The sequence below is a fragment of the Ambystoma mexicanum genome, chromosome 6p, assembly GCF_040938575.1.
Source record: "Ambystoma mexicanum isolate Mex_15411 chromosome 6p, UKY_AmexF1_1, whole genome shotgun sequence".
Lineage (NCBI taxonomy): Eukaryota > Metazoa > Chordata > Amphibia > Caudata > Ambystomatidae > Ambystoma > Ambystoma mexicanum.
In genome coordinates this window covers 106,879,992-106,900,995 of record NC_090935.1, presented here as the reverse complement: position 1 = coordinate 106,900,995, position 21,004 = coordinate 106,879,992, and the positions used below count along the sequence as shown (strand labels likewise).

The following is a 21,004-nucleotide window of genomic DNA, read 5'->3' as shown; positions in this document are numbered from 1 at the left end:
CAGATTCTGTGCACAGAGTGGTACAGCACCACGTGGGTGCTCATTTGAAGCTCTCTGTTAGGTATCCAATTGAATGGCAACTGCATATCTAAAAAAGGGACTTTGTATCAAAGTGGTCCTGCGACGGGTTGGGCTAAAACCTCTGCACATTCGAAAGTCTTCGATAAGTATAAAATGAACCGCAATTGGTCATCCAAATCATTTAGTTATCAGGAGAAAATGACTTTCTAATTTTGTTTTATACATCTGTCCCTCCAAAGCAAGAGACTTTGATGAAAAAATGACTTGAGCGCAGAAGGCCCTGATGCTGAAATTGGAACTGTATCCTTGTGTCCGGGAAGCCAGAGTGTGTGCTTTGCCCGAGTGAACCGCCTTGCGCCATGCTGAAAACGTGGGAACGGGAGGCCAATGGCCCAACATCCTGATTTATCATTTTGTGAGCACTTCTTTCGTTTTCATGAACATTACCCCACATTATTTGTAAATTAGCAGTAAGGATTGGCCATTGATTTTTTAGTATAGGCCCTTTTATTTGACAAGACTCCACTAGGACTGCATTCTTCATTATTTGATGGACGTAGCTTGCTCCCATCTTAGACTTAGGTTTAGATAGGCGTTTATCTCACCTCTTTGAAAGTTCAGTGAACACCCTTGAACTGTGGTCACTTGTGTCTGTCTTACTTTGATACCATTCCTTCTTTATAACGGGTGCTGAGGGAGGTCACAACAGAACAGTAGTGCAGAAGAATCGATATGTACCCAGCTAAACCGAAATTTGTCATAAGTTGTCACAATATTCTAATGGCAGAGGTATTAGGGCACGACTGGTGTTTCAGTGCAAAGTGTTATGTGATCAGCTAGACCGAATTTGTTGTAGTCGTAGCTGCATCATTCTAAAGTGCGTGGATGGATATCCATGCCTGTCACAGATATCCACAGAAGTGGCGCATTTATACATACCTTAAGCTCAGATGTAGCTTATCTTTGATGTCGCTGTGTTATCCGATCTTCTGTGGGTAAGAAAAAGCCAGCTACCTTTGTAGACTTTTCTAGGCCCCATGTACAGGCTACCCTTAAGCCTACCAAGTGCAAAGTGCAACAGGCTGGTGCCCTAGAATATCTTCTAGGTGGGACAGACGGGCTACCATAGAAACTAGGATAATGAGATTCTCTGAGCGCAATAGACAGGTTACTTTTATAGTCTTACTACTATATCTTCCAGGTTCTACAAACCAAAGGAATCTACTAATTTGAAGTGTGTTATCAAGGATACCTGCATATGACCACTGTGCGTTATGTTGGCTAACCTAAGCATATGGTTAGCCAAGTTCCCTCAACAGTCCCTGAAAGTGCAATACATTTCCTACTCCCAACAGTCCCTCCAAGAGCAACTCAATTCCCACCCCCAAAATCCATTGAAGAGCAACTCATTTTCTACCTCCAACAATCCAAGTGCGTCACATTGCCTACCCGCAACAATCCATTCAAGTGCAACACATTTCCCATTCCTAGAATACCACCAAGTGCAGTACACAGATAACTCCTAAAACATCTCACTGATCATCCGGGGGTTGATGTGGGCAATATACAAAGTGCTATAAAAGTATTATAAACTGTAATGAAAGGCCACCTAGATTCAACTTTTCCAATGTAGGTAACACTTCGAATCAGACTTTGGCAGTGTAATGAAAACCTGTTCCACAATTCGGCAAGTAGGTATGAGAGTTTAGGGATTTGAATACCAAATGTGGCACATTCACTGATCATCCTCCGTTTAGAGTGGCTGACATGACGCACCGCGTCTTGCTCGGGAAGTGAAGCAAATGCATTGCTTTCGATAGTTGACTTTGTTGGTAGCTCAAAGAGCTTGGAAGACATTCCAAAGTTACCTTTGTAATTGTATAAATATGCAAGACACAGTTCTAAGGTTACACACAGCATGTTGGAAATGTGGTCCACATGGAAAGGACACGCCAGGGGTTCATTGTCATTCTCACGGGCTAACCGCAGGAAAGAGCCCGATCGAGTGCTTGTTTGCACACGCCCTCATTTCGGGTCCATTTTGTTTTAATAGAGACAGATCAGTAAAGAGCACATGCTTTCCATGAAAGGTGTGGGAATCCAGGATCTGCCCAGGATTCTGCACCTTTTAACCAGTCACTGCAGGGTGATCCCTGCCATGAGTATAATTACACAACAGAGATACAGCAAATGGTGGCCACCATTGTGAAAATGCCAGCTGCCCTTGCCCCATCTTTTCCATTGTTTCGGCCGAGTTTTAAGGATAAAAGAACAGACACTATCCCTGCAAATGCATTCCAAGAGGCATGGGAATCGCCGCACCGGCACGGGATCCAGGCACTGGTGTGGGAGATCCTCATGCTAGCGGGGTAGGAATGTGCAGACAGTGAAAGTTGTTGCCCCATTTGATTCTGAGTAGAAGCTAACCAGAATGAGGTACTTGGTGCCATGCGGGCCATGGGCAAGGGATTTCCTATCCTAGATGAAGCTTCCACCCCTGGCACGGAGGCAAAATGTCCTGCTTGCAGGGGCAATATTGCACCGTCCTTCCAGAGATTTAAATGTACTGTTTGCCCAAGCTCACAAGGCCACACTGTTATTGATCGATCCAAAACCAGTGCTGACTGCTCCACTGATTGCTTTCTTTCCCATGACTGGAAAACAAGAGATCACAAAGCTGCTTTGCATTAAATCCCTTCACCTCCTTCTGTGTGCTGATTTATTTTCTTCTGAAGTCACATGGTCACACTGTAATTAATCATACCATTTCCAAGTGTCAATTGATTTTCTTTCCTCTACATGCAGCACAAAGGCTCATAATGACTCCTACCCCTAGAAAGATTCACTGCAATGAATGTCTCTATGTTCAGTTGCTTCTCATGGACTATAAGAACTGAGTGTCTGTGGTATATTCCTTGGCTCACAGCACTGCACTGGAATGCACCCTTCCATCTCCAAGTCCTGGTTGCTTTTTTTTTCTTAGCCATGAAAACAAGAGCTCTGAATACACAATATCCCCACAGTCACAAGATGCTACTTGCTGGAGGCAATAACAGCCAAGCCTCTTTGGCGCCATCTTATTTAACATCTGTCATTTTGTACAGTTATTGTTCTCAATATTGGTTGGGAAAATCAATGAGTTCTGTTCTCATGTCTAACTCAACAGGTTTTTACGACCAAGTGGGTGTTACATTGCAGTTTAACTATTATGTTCCATATGACCAGAGTGTTATTCATTGTGGCGTTAAGCCCCGGTTCCCGGTTCCAAGGGCTGGAACGGGGAGGTAACGGCCCGGCAGCCCAAGTTAACAGCCTGAGCGACGCATGGGCAATCAACAAGTGCTCCAGCCCGTTACCCCCCCCCCCCGTTCCAGCACTTGGAACTGGCGGTTAAGGCCATTAGCATCCCAGGCTACCAAAGCAAAGGATTTTCCTTCGTTCAACGGGACTGCGCAGGTCCTGTTGAATGAAGGAAAATCCTTTGCAAAGATGGCCACCATGAAAAGGAAAGGCAGGGCTCCGTATGGATCCCCTCTTTCCTTTGCATGGCAGCCTGCGGAAGGCAAGGGGAAGGAGCGAAGCGCGGCGGTATCCGCCACCACCAAAATAAGGTAACTAGTGGGGTGGAGGGGTGTAAAAAAAAGAAAAAAGGGCATGGAGGGTGGGAGGAAGATGGCGGCGGGGGAGCTGGCGTCAGGCGTCATGGAACGTGGTCTTTCACCTGTGGTTCAAGCCCATGCTCCTAGCCACCTGATTCACTGTCACCCCAAACATGGGTGCTAATGTCCTGTCCACAACGTCAATAGTCCTTTCGAGTTTGCTTGATGTTTGTCTGCAGGGAAGTGGCTAGTATCCCTTAAGCCCACACATATATCTGGAACACGTGTTTCATTGGCCAAGCTCTCTTGTGAGCTACATAAATGTAAGACTAGATGCTTAAAGCGGAGAATAATTTGCTGTCTGCATTTCACTTGTAACGATGGTTCATCCAATGTTTGTGTTTTAAGTATTGGGGAACATTTTTGGTCTCTTGAAGATGTGAGGCTCTTAAACTGATGCTGTTTCTTTATGGTCTTCCAACAGAGGTGGTTTATTTCCTTTATCCCACTGGGGTGCCAGTTTATGCCATAGATCAGATGGGCCATTGCCTAGTGCACCGGTGACGAGGCGTGGCTTTATTGGCGTCACCACTCTAAATCTAAGAGAGAAGGAATTGGTTGGTGCTGTCTCGGAGGTGGCGGAATACACGCCCTCGACTGTAATTCGGCTCAGGCATTCATCAAGAGAGGATTATGCTTTATCTCGAATGTGTCCTCGCTCAAAAGCAGTCAATGAAGAACACCTCTATTGTAGTTCAACGTTCTAGTTCATTGGAACGTGCAACATTGTTGCAAAGTAGCCTGGAAGTGGTGAGGATGTGGCAAGTGTTGATACAGGGCTTCGTTTTAGAGGTACCAAAAACACAATTCTTGGAGGTGGCATTAAAGGCACCAATATGCACCAGGAAATGTGTAACTAAGGTGTCTGCTCCACGGGTGGAAGAAAGAGATAAAGAAATAGGTTTAATGTAGGGGCAAAGAACGATGTCCACTGAAACATGTCAATTTCCATGGGGCCAGTTTACCCACTGCCAACAAGGAATGTCTGGATTTTTTCCTTCTGAAGCTCAAGTCCGTGGCTAAAGGAGCTGGGAAAGATTTGATAGAATTGATGGGTTTGTGTTGGACAATGAAATCGGATCCCTAATTTGTTCATAATCATAAACAGGAGGCACATGATTAAAATAATAATAGTTAACAGAGATGCCATTCCTCTGATATCTGCCGCCTTCTTGAGGAACTGGACCTTGACGTCCTCGGTCTCACTGAGACATGGTTCACAGCCAGCTCTGTCACCAGCTTTGACACACTCCTACCTGACGGTTACAAGATCCTCTCCGTGCCCAGGCCCAACCGTGCAGGGGGGGGGTGTAGCCCTCATCTTCCCTGAGTGGATTCCTGCCACGGTCACTCCTACGCAGACCTACTCCTCTTTTGAATGTCTTGTCTGCCGACTCTCTCTCTCTCCTAGCCATTCCCTTACCGTGGCTACTATCTATCGGCCACCTGGTCAAATCTCCTCCTTCCTCTCCGAGTGGGCTGACCTCTCCTCCTCACTCCTGTCCTCAACCACTCAACTCCTCCTTCTTGGTGACTTCAACATCCACCTAGATGCCTCCTGTCCCCCGACTGGACTCTTTCGTGACCTCTGCGACTCTCTCTCACTCTCTATTCTCCCATCTGGGCCTACTCATTCTGCAGGGCACACTCTTGATACTCTGATCTCTTCTGACCTTCCCCTCTCAGTCCCTCTCTCCACTCCTTTCTCCTGGAGTGATCACTTTCTCCTATCCTCCCACCTCACCCTCCCTACCCCACAGGCCAAGCCACCCTCATCATTGCCACCCACCTTCTCGGTCATCCAACCCATGAAGCGCGTGTCAGTTGAGGCTTTCGCTGCCACCTTCTCCCGCCCCTCCCCCTTCGGCTGACTCCCACCCTGACACAGCCCTCTCCTTGCTCCACTCTGCTATTTCTGATACTCTTGATATCCTTGCCCCTGTCATGAGAATCCGCCTGAAGCCCAAAGCCAAATGTAACTCCTGGTATGATTCGGATCTCGTCACCCTAAAACGCAATTGCAGGGTAGCAGAGAGGAAATGGCGTGCTTTTTGTTCATCCTCTGACAAACTGGCCTGCCGCCTGCTCCAAAGGCAATACCGTCTCTCCGTTCTCACCAAGAAGAGAGCCCTTATCCAAGCCCGCATCTCTGCGGCATCTAACAATTCGGCCGAACTGTTTAAAATCTGCAAGGAGCTTGCCACCCCTGCTGCAGTCTCGACCTCTCCTGTCCCCTCCCAGGCCCTCTGTACTGCACTGGCCTCTCACTTCATCTCTAAAACTCAGGACATCCTGTCCTCACTCTCCTCCTATCACCTCCCTCCCTCGCTTCCCTGCTCTTCCTCCGGCCCTTCTACAGCCACCCCTCCTCCCTCCTTCTCTGCCTTTCCCCTTTTCTCTGCTGACGAAGTTTCCAGACAAGTCCGATCTATGAAAGTCTCGTCTAAACAGGTTCACCCCTGTTCCTCCAAAACTATCAAGGACCACATCGACTCCCTGGCTCCTGCCCTGGCTGACTTTTGCAACCTCTCCTTCGCCTCTGGAGTCTTCCCATCCCCCCTCAAGCACTCCCTTGTGCACCCTCTTCTTAAGAAACCCTCTGCCGACCCCTCCTGCCCGGCTAACTATCGCCCAATCTCCATCACTCCCTTCCTGGGCAAGCTTCTGGAGAAACTGGCCATCTCCCAGCTTAACCTCCATGCTGAAGCTGTTGGTAGTCTTCATGACCACCAATCCGGCTTCAGAGCGGCCAGAAGCACGGAAACTGCTCTCCTGAACATCCGTGATGACCTGCTCTTGAACCTCGACTCCAACACTCCGTGTGTTCTCATTCTGCTCGATCTCTCTTCTGCCTTTGACACTGTCAACCATGCCATCCTGCTCAACCGTCTCCGCGATAACCTGGGTATCACTGGTCAGGCTCTGGCGTGGCTGACCTCTTTCCTTTCCAATCGACCCTCCCAGGTCCAAACTTGGGTCCTTCCTCTCTGACATCTTTTTCTCCAACTGTGGTGTTCCCCAGGAATCTAATCTCTCTCCCTGGCTTTTCAACCAGTATCTGGCACTTCTTGCCCACCGCATCGCCGCCCTCTGCCCCAACTTTCAGTGCTATGCGGACGATACCCAGCTCATTTTCAGGCTACCCTCGGCCTCCTCTTCTCCTGCCCTCATCTCTGACTGTCTGTCTGCTATCCAGGAATGGTGTGCTGCCAACGACCTCCGCCTTAATGCTAGTAAGACTGAGATTCTACTCATCGGCACACCCACTCCCTCCTTCCCTGCAGCTCTCTGGCCAGCCTCTCTTGGGCCTCTTCCTGCTCCTACCTGCAAGGCAAAAAACCTCGGGGTCATCTTTGACTCCACACTCTCCTTCTCTCCTCATATATCTGACGTCTCTAAGAAGTCACACTACCAGCTGCACCTCCTTAGAGGTATTCTTCCCTTCCTCTCCGTCCCCCAGAAGCTCACTGTCTCCCGAGCCCTGGTTCTCTCGAAGCTGGACTACTGTAACAGTCTCTATCTTAATCTGCCTGCCTCCACTCTCCGCCCTCTGCAACTCATCCAGAACAGAACTGCGAGACTGGTCCTTGGCCTCAAGCCCAGGGACCGTATCTCTCCAGGACTGAAATCTCTACACTGGCTCCCAGTGGCTGCGAGGATTAAGTTCAAAACCCTCTGCATTGTCCACAAGGCCTTCTGGGGCCTGGGGCCTAAATACCTGCAACTCTCTCTTCCTAAATATCTTCCTTCCCGAGCCCTTCGCTCATCCGTCTCCAACTCCCTCAGGGTCAGCCGCTTCTCGAAGCAACGAGCTGGGGGTAGATCCCTCTCCACGGCAGGAGCCTCCCTTTGGAACAGCCTTCCTGCCTCCCTGAAACTTGAGGAGAACCATCTCCGGTTCCGGAAGCACCTCAAAACCTTCCTCTTTGCTTCTGCTTTCTCTCTCCCTCTCCCCTGCTATATTCTTCACTAAATTCTGCACTGAATCTGAAACTTGGCCACTCTCACCGACCTCGGTCCTGGGCCCAGCCACTCTCCACTTGCACTGCCTCCCTGGCAACCCCTGCACTGCGGGACTGTCTCTGTATCCCTACAGCCCCCCCCTTCCCAGCACTTGTCTGCACTTACCTTGCACTTGCCACCAGCTGGCCCTATTTATTTATTTATCTATTTATTTCTATTCTACTTACCTTGTACTGCACTTTTCCCTTCCCCCTACCCCTGCACTTGCGCGGTCTGAATGACACCTGGCCTAGTAGGATCGTTGTCTGTCCTCCCCCTGTTCCCCCCTCCCTGCCTCGTCGCGCCTTGAAACACTTGTGTATAGGCGCGTTACAAATGCCATATCATATCATATCATATCATTCTATTTGTTTTAGGGCCGGACACAAAGCTGATGCAGAACAGCGGAAGGACTACCTTGAAAAGGACAAGCATCGATCGTCTTATGAATGTCTTGGTGTTATGGGTAAGTGGCCGGCCCAAGTGCGGCACAGACGATGCAGAAAATGCATTATTCTCCCGATACTGTTTCCTTCTGCTTTATGTTCATCATGCTCGTAGCCTGTTTTTGGTCAATAGCACGGAAGCTAAATTAGCCACTCGGAGCGAAGGACACGGGACCCAACTCTGAATACAATTGTATAGGAACAAATCCAGAAAATGTCCTCAAACTAGTATCTGTAAAGTGGTATTTTTCTAGGCTGGATGTCTCAATGTCATTGATTATTTTGTTGGGGACAAGCACCTTTCGCTTCAGACTCATTCATTGCGACAGGCTTTCCCAGGCCAGAGCATCACTTAAACCAGCTGGAACTCTCATAACTTTGATCCAAAGAAGACAGCCAACCAGCCACCCCACTGTTGCTCAAGTTCTTAAGAAGCTTCTCGCACACTGTTGACCAAACACTTCCAGCTAGGCCTACCATCGCAATGGATACTATCGTTTTAGTTTAGGTATTTAATGAGTGGTAACCTATCTGTGGGAAGCACATTACAGGGGTACATTAGACGGCGACAAGGGGCAAGAGTATTTACAATATACCATTTATTGAAGGTGTTAATTTAGTGTTTTTGTGGATGCCGAGAGGGGTGTAACACAGTGCTGAGATGTAATGGGAGGTTGTCGGGAGGGCTACTGGTCACGGTGGGTTCAGACAGTGTCTCCTACGCGGCATGAAAAAGATGGTCTTAGAAGAGAAGGGCCTCCATTTTGTTTATGTATCGCCTGAAGGAGGAGGTGAATCGTGTTTTCATGCGTTCGGCTTTCCACAGCAATGGGGCGTAGATGGAGAATACTTGCGGCCGGGTTCTTACAGTTTTGCTTGTGTCTGGCAAGGTCATGACTTCCGGTGATGGTCGATGTCCATGTTTGATGGCTTTATTTTACAGGTGGGTGGGATCGTGATGGTGATGGGTTAAATTGCTGTGAGAAAAACCAAACCCCACACGTGCAGCATTCAGAATTTGTGGCATTGGGGACAGACACCCTATATAAGATCTTTATTTTATTTTTGTTCAGTGGAGAAAGATAAGAATTGATAGCACTGAATAATCCCACGAAAAACCAGAAAGTGAGGGACTTAGGTTTTGATAAATAGTTTGCTAAGATTAAGAAGTGTCTGCAACTTCCTTTAAGGACGGCCTGCCCTGTCTTGCATGATTGGATCTTCAAAAGCAGAGACCTTCCACCTTAGAGAGACGCTCCCGAAGTCTTCTGAACATTCTGCGAAAACTCTGCTTGTTCATAGATGTGTGACCGGTGTGGCTAGAAGTGTTAGTGGGCATTGCTGCGGGCATGTGGCGCGATTTATAAGAATTCTTATAAATAAATAAATAAATAAATACAGCACTCGCTTGGCATAGTCCAGATGTTGCCTGCGGTGAAACCAGGAGCTCTGCTGCATGATAACCACATGCATTAGAAACCACACTGCTGGGGTGAGGAAGGATAGCCCAGGGGCAACACGTTTTTGTCTTCGATGCAAGACAACACAGCACCACAGAGGTTCGAATCCCGATCCTGCGCTTATATATCACAGCACTGAACAATTAAAATGAATGAAATAAGTGACTTCCCATTCGACCACCGAGTCGTCGTGGCCCAATCAATTAACTTAAAGACCTGTGTGTGTCTCGGTTTCCTTTTCTTTCTAAAACTAGGATCGTCTAGAACCAAGTGGACATACAAAGTGTGAGACATTGACATAAATACGGTTTTTGAAGAAAAATACCCATACACCCTTTTTGCCTTTTTAGTCATTGGTTATTTAAAGTTAAAATAGAATTGTATATCTTGTAAGACTGTCCGAAAGAAATGGTATTAGCATAATTGACCTAAAACATTTGATCAAATTTCTTGTACCTTTTTTTGGTCAAATTTAATTAAATATATATATGGGGTGGGTAAGGGTATAGATTAGGTTGAGGGGAAGTGGGGGGATTGCAGGGGTCACCCCCCGCATTTTATACCAGAAAAAGAGGTCGAATACATTCAATCAAATGTGATTAGGTCAAATGTTTTAGATCAAATAGACCCGAACCAAAGAAACACAGTTCACTTCCAGTTGAAACCATTATGATGTGCAAAATGCTATCACCTGTGTCAGGGGGACTCTGCGAGCATTGCAGCAGGGGGTTGCTGCGGTGTCCCCTGAGCTTAACGAACAGATTTCCGCCCCGCCCCAAATTGCACCCCCATCCCAGCTCAGACTAAAATTAAGAAGCTAAGACTTAGCAACTGAAAAGGGAGGGCTGGGATGTGGGAATAGGAAAAGTGGCGAAGGGGCGATGAGTACCCAGGGTCACATATGGCTAATCCTCCTGATATCATTAATAAATATTAACATTCATATATAGTTTCGAATGATTACCTTGTCACTATTTATTATAGCAGTGATAGTTCACTATGTGGAACAGGTTAACCCGAAGAGTGGTGATCTGCTTTAAAAAATATATTTCTGTTGTTAATTGTTCCCAACATTTCATTCAAGAGTCTGGTGCTCTCTCTATCCCCGTCTCTGTCGCTCTCGCTGTTAGTGAGAGGCGTGTTGTCAGGTGTGCGTTTGCCAGAAGGACGCCAGCCTTTGCCGACAGTCGCATGACCAGAGAAATAACGCAGTTCTCTTGAAGGATAGTGGGAGCAGCCTTGCCAGAGGCATCTCCCAACGAGGGGACTGGTCCAGTGTTTGGAAGCGCACATTGTTGTCACGTGTGCTCTGCAGGAATGTCGCCATCGCACTCAGGGTGCATTGTCCATATTGGGGAGCCGAGGAAGAGGAATATTGGCTCTGCAGTGGCTGCTGGGGTTAAAACAACGTTTAATTGCACTCATTCTGTCTCTTTTTACAATGGTACAGTGTTCATTTCTAATCACTTCCAGTATATATTGTAGCCATAATAAGAACTTTACACTCGTCCTACTGATGAAAACCTATAATAACTAACTACAATATTTTCTGATAGAAGGCTATCATTCCAAGGTGGACGGTCTGGTGCACTCCTATTGTACTATGAGAAAGGGGGAGGTGACCACACAAATGAGGTGCACTCCTATTGTACTCTTTCGAAATACCGATATGAGAAAGGGGGAGGTGACCACACAAATGAGGTGCACACAAATGAGGTGCACGCCTATTGAACTCTTTCGAAATTCCGATATGAGAAAGTGGGAGGTGACCACACAAATGAGGTGCACACAAATGAGGTGCACGCCTATTGAACTCTTTCGAAATACCGATATGATAAAGGGGGTGGTGATGACACAAATAAGGTGCACGCTTATTGAACTCTTTCAAAATACCGATATGAGAAAGGGGGAGGTGACCACACAAATGAGGTGCACGCCTATTGTATTATTTTGAAATACCGATATGAGAAAGGGGTAGGTGACGACACAAATGAGGTGCACGCCTATTGAACTTTTTCGAAAAACCGATATGAGAAAGGGGGAGGTGACCACACAAATGAGGTGCACTCCTATTGAACTCTTTCGAAATACCGATATGAGAAAGGGGGAGGTGACCACACAAATGAGGTGCACACAAATGGTGTGCACTCCTATTGAACTCTTTCGAAATACCGATATGAGAAAGGGGGAGGTGACCACACAAATGAGGTGCACGCTTATTGAACTCTTTCAAAATACCTATATGAGAAAGGGGGAGGTGACCACACAAATGAGGTGCACGCCTATTGTATTATTTTGAAATACCGATATGAGAAAGGGGAGGTGACCACACAAATAAGGTGCACGCCTATTGAACTCTTTCAAAATACCAATATGAGAAAGGGGGAGGTGACCACACGCTTATTGAACTCTTTCAAAATAAGATATGAGAAAGGGGGGGGTGACCACACAAATGAGGTGCACGCCTATTGTATTATTTTGAAATACCGATATGAGAAAGGGGGAGGTGACCACACAAATGAGGTGCACGCCTATTGAACTCTTTCGAAATACCGATATGAGAAAGGGGGAGGTGACCACACAAATGAGGTGCACACAAATGAGGTGCACTCCTATTGAACTCTTTCGAAATACCGATATGAGAAAGGGGGAGGTGACCACACAAATGAGGTGCACGCTTATTGAACTCTTTCAAAATACCGATATGAGAAAGGGGGAGGTGACCACACAAATGAGGTGCACGCCTATTGTATTATTTCGAAATACCGATATGAGAAGGGGGAGGTGACCATACAAATGAGGTGCACTCCTATTGAACTCTTTCAGAATACCGATATGAGAAAGGGGGAGGTGACCACACAAATGAGGTGCACGCCTATTGAACTCTTTCAGAATACCGATATGAGAAAGGGGGAGGTGACCACACAAATGAGGTGCACTCCTATTGAACTCTTTCGAAATACCGATATGAGAAAGGGGGAGATGACCACACAAATGAGGTGCTCACCTATTGTGCTCTTTCGAAATACCGATATGAGAAAGGGGGAGGTGACCAAACAAATGAGGTGCACGCCTATTGAACTCTTTCGAAATACCGATATGAGAAAGGGGAAGGTGACCACACAAATGAGGTGCACTCCTATTGAACTCTTTCGAAATACCGATATGAGAAAGGGGGGAGGTGACAACAAAAATGAGTGCGACTGGCTGCTTTGCATATAATCAATGGGCATGTTATGTAGCCAAGAATGATCCTAGACCCTTATATTTGACAAATGTGTCTCAGAGAAATGGCTTGTAGGCTTGAATCTCATAGTGCACACTGGGCTTGGTGCTCATTTAATTCACAACACTCGCCCAAACATGATTTGCAACCATGAACCATGGATTCGGAAAGCCTCACTGGATTGGCTTGGATTTGGATCGGATTGGATTGGATTTGAGGATGAAATGGAGGTGCCATCTGCCACTATATTGTTGTCTGAGTGCTCGGATGAAACTGAATTTTAGAATAGATGGGTCTGATGGGGACGCCAGGGTGCACACACATCCATAGAGAATAATATATATGGTGGTGATGGGCGCAGTATAAATATTGCATAACATAACATACATATATAGGGTTTGTGCCATGAACATCTATTGGTCCCTTTCTACCCCAGTGACGCACAATCGGAAAAAGACTGGTGCCGTTATCTACTAGATGGAGCACCCGGAGTCCTTTCCATGAGGTCGTCTCCTACGCTGTCCTTATTTAGTTGTCGTCTTAACCTGATTACCTATCCCCTCTATCTTAATCTGTTTCATTATTCATTGCTTCTCCTTATGATGTTCTATTATTACTAAACCTTTTTTTCCCATATATGTACAGCCCTTTGGCAAAAGTGCTTTATAAATTAATAACTTCACATATCAACACCTCCGGTACCAAAGGCGGTTTGGAACATGTGTGTCTAAACGGGTGCCTAGAACGCCCGCGGAGCTAACGCAGCAGGGCGCAGTTCAAGAGGCACGCAGCACTGTACCACCAAATTGAGTTTGTACTGGAGGGAGGCCAGTACATTTTATTGGCTGACCTTTAGGCACCTGGTCAGCTGATTGAAGCGGAAAGGCGTAGCGGGTGTAGTCAGATTCAGAACCGCTGAGTGCTCTCTGGACCAGGCATAGAATCTTAAACCAATGCAGTCGGTCAAAAGATTTCAAGGTTGGTCTGCCCACTTCAGGTCAAATATGAGACAAGTTGTTAAGTAACTCTTCCATTTCTGAGTGACGTTTCCTGCAACAACCGTAGACAACCCAAAAGCAATCGTCTGTGTTGTCTGTAGCAGGGTGGGACAGTTCATCTGGAGTCCATGCTTGCAATCTAGGTCCATGGATATATTGCACACAGACACACAGTACTTTGTGCTTGCATAAAGCGCCCTTGTAATGAAAGATGTGGCCAGCATACTGTCCCAAATCGTACTGCCACAATTTTGTAAATGGCCGCCCCTTGGGCCAGGCCATTCACATTTTTGTCAGTGAATGATTTCCTGTAATTCTCTGCACTTCTGCAGTGTAAACACAGCGTCTCGGGCTGCAGAGGCCACACATGGCGGCCCTTCCCTCTTCCCCAGACTGGACTTAAAGGCATAAACAGCGTCTCTCTCTGAGAGCACGCGCTGTCTCCATTTTTGGAAGTGTTTGTTTAGTGCGTGTCCCCTGGTCTGTGACAAGCTGTCCGTTTGGAGCCGAATTTCCAGCTAACGAAGAGCAAAAAAAAAGAAGTAGAGGTTCTGAACAGTAAATCGACTTTTTCCTGTAATGAGGAAAACAAAATGGTTTCTTTCTTCGAGAACGGTGCTTCGAAAAAAAAAGTGAGGAGACTGGTGAGACTCATTGAACAGATGTGACCCCGGCTTTCATGTTAAGCACGGGGAGGTGTTGTATCTGAATAAAGGGATGCATAGCCTTTAAGGGAGGACACACACAAGGGCGGGAGGAGGGCGGAAGGGGAGGGACAGGGGAAAGGGAACAGCAGTTGAACTACGTTGAAGAATAAAGATGGTTGATACGAGACATGCATACACCAGGTACAAATAACATCACCAGCAGCACAGGGTCCGTACAAGATTTTATGCTGTCACAGAAAAGTGCAATTTTTGCGAGCACTGGCTTGCAATTGTGTGAGATTTGCCGGTTATAGGACCAATATGGCGCGGCTTGTGCCATTCAGTAGTTGCCGTGACGCCTATAATTAACTTCTCTTTGAATTGGATGGGAGCAGAAAATGAAGTGGACCAGTGCTAATTTCTAAGAAAATAAGTGCCAGGGCCCCAATATTTTCTAGCAGGCTTGTGACACTGCGGACGGGCAGTTCCCCACAATTGCTGCCACTACCCACAGCTGCACCCCACAGTGTCGACACATTTTTGGGTTAAACTGTAGCTTACACCTGCTCATTGCGGTTGATGGAGAATCCAAGTGATTTGACCGAATGAAAAATTATCGAGGCTGAAATATCCAAAAACAAAGTGCTCGAATGACCAAAAGTTCTAACCCTTTGTTTTTGGACATTTCAGCCCCGATAATTTGTTAAAACACACATTGTCACACACACACACACACACACACAAACCACCCATAACACCACCCGACCCACACCCCAAACATAAACAAACCCCACTTACCTTCATCTTCACGCTGGTTCCTGCAGCACCAGTTCCCTTTCACTTCCGTGATCGGGAACTGGCGCTGCAGGCTCCTTTTCTTTTCTTTTTTTTTTTTTACACGGACAGCTGCGGGGGTATCCCCCGCAGCCGCCGCTCACTATACCATAAAGTATACCATAAAGTATAGTGAGCGGGGCAATGCGAGGGACACCCCCGCAGCCCACGTTTTATATTAATGCTACCACCAAAGGATTGAACTTTTGATGTTCTATCCTTTGGTGGTAGCATTTTTAGAACTTTTGGTCGTTTCGACCTTTTTTTCGGTCATTTCGACCTAAACCATTAATGGATGCTCTGGCTATCACCACATCATAATTGTTGGGGGTAAACTCCCTCATTCACTCACGCATAGCCTCACTAATGATGACAGGAGCCATGTCTCGTATCAACCATCTTTATTCTTCAACGTAGTTCAACTGCCGTTCCCTTTCCCCTGTCCCTCACCTTCCACCCTCCTCCCACCCTGGTGTGTGTCCTCCCTTAAAGGGGCTGCGTCCCTTTATTCAGATACAACAATAATCAATATGAGTCTGAGAGAATAGGTGCCGGGGATCAGAAATAAGTGCTTGGGCTGAGCCCTGGCAACACCACTACAAATTAAGCACTGGAGTGAACAAATAGAGGGCATCAAAAACAATGGCACTTCTGATTGTTGGGGCATTGGCACCTAATAAATGAACACCATTGCCAACAGATCATTGTTGTGTCTAGTGACACGCATGAAGCAAGATGGGGCGTGGAAGCCATGATCAGGCATTTGGGATGTTAGGGAAAGGAAATAAAAGGTGGGAGAGCTCACGGGAAGGCCTGGAGCTGGGAGGGCAAAGGGGGATGTAGTGTGGGCCACTGAAAAAGTTGGCAGTGGGAAAGGCATGTGGTAGGCAACCTATTGGTGGTCAGGTTTTGTTGGGCAGCCTCCAGACTCAGATCCAACTGACACGGAATCTGGCATGAGGTGCTATGTAACATCCACCTGCATTACTGATTCACTGTTTAAATTAACTATTCTGTGTTGCATGCGTGATAATGCAGGGATTTCTTATCGGTAATCTTCATCACGCCTAGTCCTTCACTTCCTCGTCTCAGTCCATTACTCTTTGAAGGAGTCAGCCTTCAACTCAGTCCCCTGTAGCCACACCGCTCACCCCTCTCCCTCGACTCCCCACACCCAATTAACCTGGGTACACATCTGTGAACATCTCTCCTGAATTCCTCCTGTGCACATCCAAGGAGCCCAGGCGGACGGTGCCCGGAAGGAAGAGGTGGGAAGTCTGGACTGGGACGAAGAAGAGAAGGACTAGGCGTAATAAAGATGACCAGTAAGTAATCTTTGCATTACCTCCATGTACCCCTCTTCTTCTTCCCAGTCATAACTCTTTGAAGAGTCCCCAAGCTAGGATGCCCCAAAACGACAAAGGACATTGACAGATGCCGCAAAACCTAGTGACCTTTATTCACACAACCACTCAATCCCGAGCCTAATTACGTGATACCAGCCTGTACAGTTGCCAGGTGAACTCACGGCCCTCTCACCCAAGTGTTGTCAGCCTGTAATGGTAAGCAAAAGTATTGGAGGAAGTCCAAGTCTTGGCCCAGCATATGTCTTCCAATGATGCTTTTTTTGCTTCATCCCAAGTGTCCATACCCCGTGTTGAGCGACACACCTCCTTCCCTAGGAGAGCCCCCCCCCCCAATACTGAATAAGCCCAGATAATAGTGACCTAAATCCAAACCTGATGGTTAAGGAAGATGCTATGTGAACCCTGTTGCCCCCCCCCAGTAAGCCTATTCTAAGCCTAAACTATTCGAAGACTTGGATGGAGGCAGTAGTTCCTTGACGTCAAACCCCACCAATTGAGTGCGGATCTCTGGTCCCAGATCGGTTGGAAGAGATGGTAAAACCACCTCCTGGGATAGATGGAAAGTGAAGACAACCATAGGATGAAAATATGGGTTGCACCTTAAGACAATTAACTCGGGAGAGATCCATAACTAAGGGGGAGTGCACAGTAAGGCTCCTAACTCCCCAATTCTCCGACCTGAGATCATTGAGGAAGATGGTCTTCAAGGTCAAGTGCCACAGGTCCACTTCCCCTATTGGCTCAAAAGGGGGGCCCTGTAGGGATTTGAGCACCAAAGGGTGGTCCCATGGGGGAGACAGCGCCCGCACCATAAGGCTTTCGAGAGTAAAATTGTGCAATAATCGGTTGATAATAGATTCAGACCCTGAAGCACCACCCCATAGCACCACCCCATAGCATGCCTAACCATCCTAATGGCAACCCATTGTTCCTTCAGAGATGAGACAGAGAGTCCCAACTGGAAACCCTCTTGTAGAAGCTTAGTGACGCCGGCCAAGGGAAGCACCGAATTCCTAGCTCATCAGCGTGAGAAAGTCATCCAGTACCTGTTTTAAGAATGTAAGGTAGATTCCTTCTTAAATCTCTGAACTGCCATTGATAATGGAGAGGATAACCTTTGCTTCTCTAGCCCTTCCCTTTCCAGCGCCGGACTCCACAGATCCAGTTATTGTGAGGCGTCTAGTCTGTGGCCACCACCGGAGGGGAACAATATGATAGAAGCATTGGCGGGGCCATCGCCCGCATCAGAAGCAGAGTGGACCATGCTCTGTGGATCCATTACAAGGTTACCAACAGGACTCTGGCTCAGGACCTCCTGAACCTCCCCACTACCCTCAGGAGAAAGGAAATCAGAGGAAAGATATATAACAGTCCCTGGACAACGTATCTGTCACTCAACATCACTTCTCCCAAACTCTGGAGCCACCTTGCAGTTCTTGCTCCAAGCGAAAAGGTCCATCACGAGCAGGCCGAACATTCAAACCAACAATAGGAAAGCATCCTGAGTAAGAAATAATTCTTGGAAGGAGGAGAAGTGTCTTCTGTGAGAATCTGCCAGGCAGAGATAGAATATGGGCCTCCACCCACACCCCCAACTTCTGAGGACTTTCCACCAGGGAAGAGGAGCCAATCCCCCCTTGACGGTTCACATAGCCTGCTGCCGTATTGTCAGATAGAGCCCTGGACAGTTCATGATACTGCGGCAAACCCCCCAAAGCGCACATTTGATGCCCCAGCACTTTCCAGTGTGAAGATTGAGCAGTCTCTCTCTAAGTCCACTGCTTTTGCATAGTTATGCTCCCCAGGACTGCTCCACAGACCCCTGAGCTTGCATTGTAACCTTCGGTAGAAGGGGGTCCAGTGGGAATCCCTTCAAGAGGTTACCAGGGTTCAGCCACCACCTCATGCTCTTCACCGACCCAGCCGAGACAGGGATCTGAGCCTCGAAATCCTGTGACGTTCGATGCCAAAACTGCTGTATGTGTCACAACAAACGCCGTAGGTACAGCCTTGTCTATGGGGCAATGAACACAGTTGCTGCCATCAGACCCTGTATTCTCAGCCATCGTCTGGCCATGGCATTACTCTGACTGTAAAGACTTCGAGCCTTGTCGATGATCGTGCATGTTCAGTCTTCTGGAAGATGAAGCAACCCCTGATTAGTCATGAATCCGGCTCCAATAAATCGAATGTCCTGAACAGGTGTCAACTGGGACTTCCTGTGGTTGATCAGAAACCCAAGTCCATGAAACACGTAGTCCCTTCTCCCTTTCCATGGCAGCAATTTGAGAATCGAAGATGCACCCAGAACACTACTGTATCCTGCGCCGGCGAGGGAGAAGGAAGCACTAGGGAAGTGTAGAGATGGTTGGGGGGCCTAAATATGTGGAAAAGGGGGTTGGAGGATTTAAACGAAGGGCACAGGGGAGTGCCCTTACCTGATTCCCAGCAAGGAAAGATGGTGGACTCCCGCTTTAAGGACACTCAGAGCGGGATCTTTATTGTGTGGTAAAGACCCCGTTTTGAGCCTCCTCATTGGTGAACGGGGTATGGCGGCCTCCTAGCCAATGAGAAGGCTCACACCGGCTTGGAGGCCGGCACATCCCCCTCGCCGAGTATTTTTTCCCAGATTTGTCTTTTAAAAATGGTGGGTAAAGGCACTGTTTATGTATATATATTTCCTATTCATATTTCCTATTCATACTTCCTGTCCTAAAGGCCCTAGAGATGTTCCGGTGAACACTTCCGTTAGGAGCAGACAGCGTGATATAGAGCTGTCAGTTTGCTGACCCAGAGATAGCGTTCGGAGAGGATACATATATCCAAAATACCCCACTGTCAGTCGGCGCTACACAGAAAGCTGCACAGTCACTTGCTATAAGGATCTGCTTGGAAGCGCCATCTGCTGGCAACAGAAGCCCACCGCAGGTACACATCGCAGCAGTTGTGAAGAGAATTCACATTAACACTAACACAGTAGTTAGCATTACGGGCCTAGTCCCAAGATAAACTGTTGGCAGCTCCAGAGGTTCACAAACCAAGGATCAGCTTTGTGGCATCCAGGCGCAGTACCAAGTAAAACTGTGAAATATTGCCCGTGGACCAGCATAGGTGTGAAATAAGTGATAAACAGGAGCATCCAAACTGAACTGTATTTACCTGACATATTTGAACCGTTAAGCTAAGAATTATGAGTAGGAGAGAGATCTCGAATGAGGACTCGGGTGGCCCACGTTAGTGGCATCAGAATGAGTCAGGCAGGAAACTGAGTGCCAGTAGATGACCATTGAACAGCGAAATGGGCATTATGGATGAGCACTTGGCCTTCTCTCACGAAATGGAGGAATTGAGGAGGAGAAATGCACATAGAGAAAAAGGGGGAAGAAAGAAGACCCGCAGGGCACACAACACTCAGAACCCCGCAGGTGCGCCACATAAAAAGCAAAGAGGCAAGAGATGGATGAGGTCACAGGCCGGAGGGGCCGGCAAAGACCCCGGGAATAGATGTGCGAATGCTGACCTTCTTGGGGAGGAATGACAAAGATGTTAAGGGAGGCATAGACAGATCATGGAGAGCATGCCAGGACAAGCTCCTGGATGTGGTTGGACCTATCGTGAATATATGGCAGCTCGCAGAAGAAGTCATGCAAAAGAAAGAATCAATAGATCCTGATATGGTGTCAGGTTGGGCGCAGAGAGCGATCTGTTTCTTGGGTGGTGCCAATTGTGTCATAGGGACCGAGAGGAGTTGGTCCATTCTAGTGAAAGCTTACTCTAAGCTAGGAAATCTGGCCCTGTCGGAAGCGGCAGTGGCAGCTAACGGGAAGCTATTCGGCGAGACTTTCATTAAGGACATGGCCTAGTACACAAATACGTATGCTATGCTGGACAAGGCACAGGCCTCCTTGAAAAAGATTATTGGCAGAAACGTTTCAACGTGGCTGGCAGAGGCAGGGTTTGCTCTGGAAACAGAGCGCAATGGAGGGAGCAGGTGGACCGGTGTGTCAACAGCTTCTTTCTGTCAAACAGGAAGTGGTAGAGGCAGAGGCTGGAGGTCCAATGCCAAACAACAGGACAGTAACACAGGTAAGATCTGGGCCGATAACGCAAGAATGCACGCTGGGTGCAGACATCCCACCTGTGGGAGGGAGAGTAGCGCAATGTTTACACAATTGGAGAGAGTAATGTGGAGACTCCTGGGTAGTGGAAGTGGTACAAGGTTTCCGGAAGAATTCTTGCAGGACCGGTGCAGGTGTATCCACTGAGACCGATCAATGTTGCCAAAGAAGATGAAACTCTATTAGACAGCGAGATAGCGAAACTGTGGCAAAATATTGCCATTGC

At 47.5% G+C, this 21,004-nt stretch overlaps 1 protein-coding gene across 1 annotated transcript in view; it reads left to right on the top strand.

Annotated features, from left to right (window-relative positions):
- The window catches only part of LOC138511251 (phospholipid-transporting ATPase ID-like), a 668,434-nt gene that overhangs the window by 462,039 nt on the left and 185,391 nt on the right, over positions 1 to 21,004 (top strand). Inside the window, exon 11 of the mRNA XM_069626794.1 lies at positions 8,060 to 8,148. Within this exon, the coding sequence (XP_069482895.1) occupies positions 8,060 to 8,148 (89 nt within the window). The remainder of the gene's footprint in view (positions 1 to 8,059; positions 8,149 to 21,004) is intronic.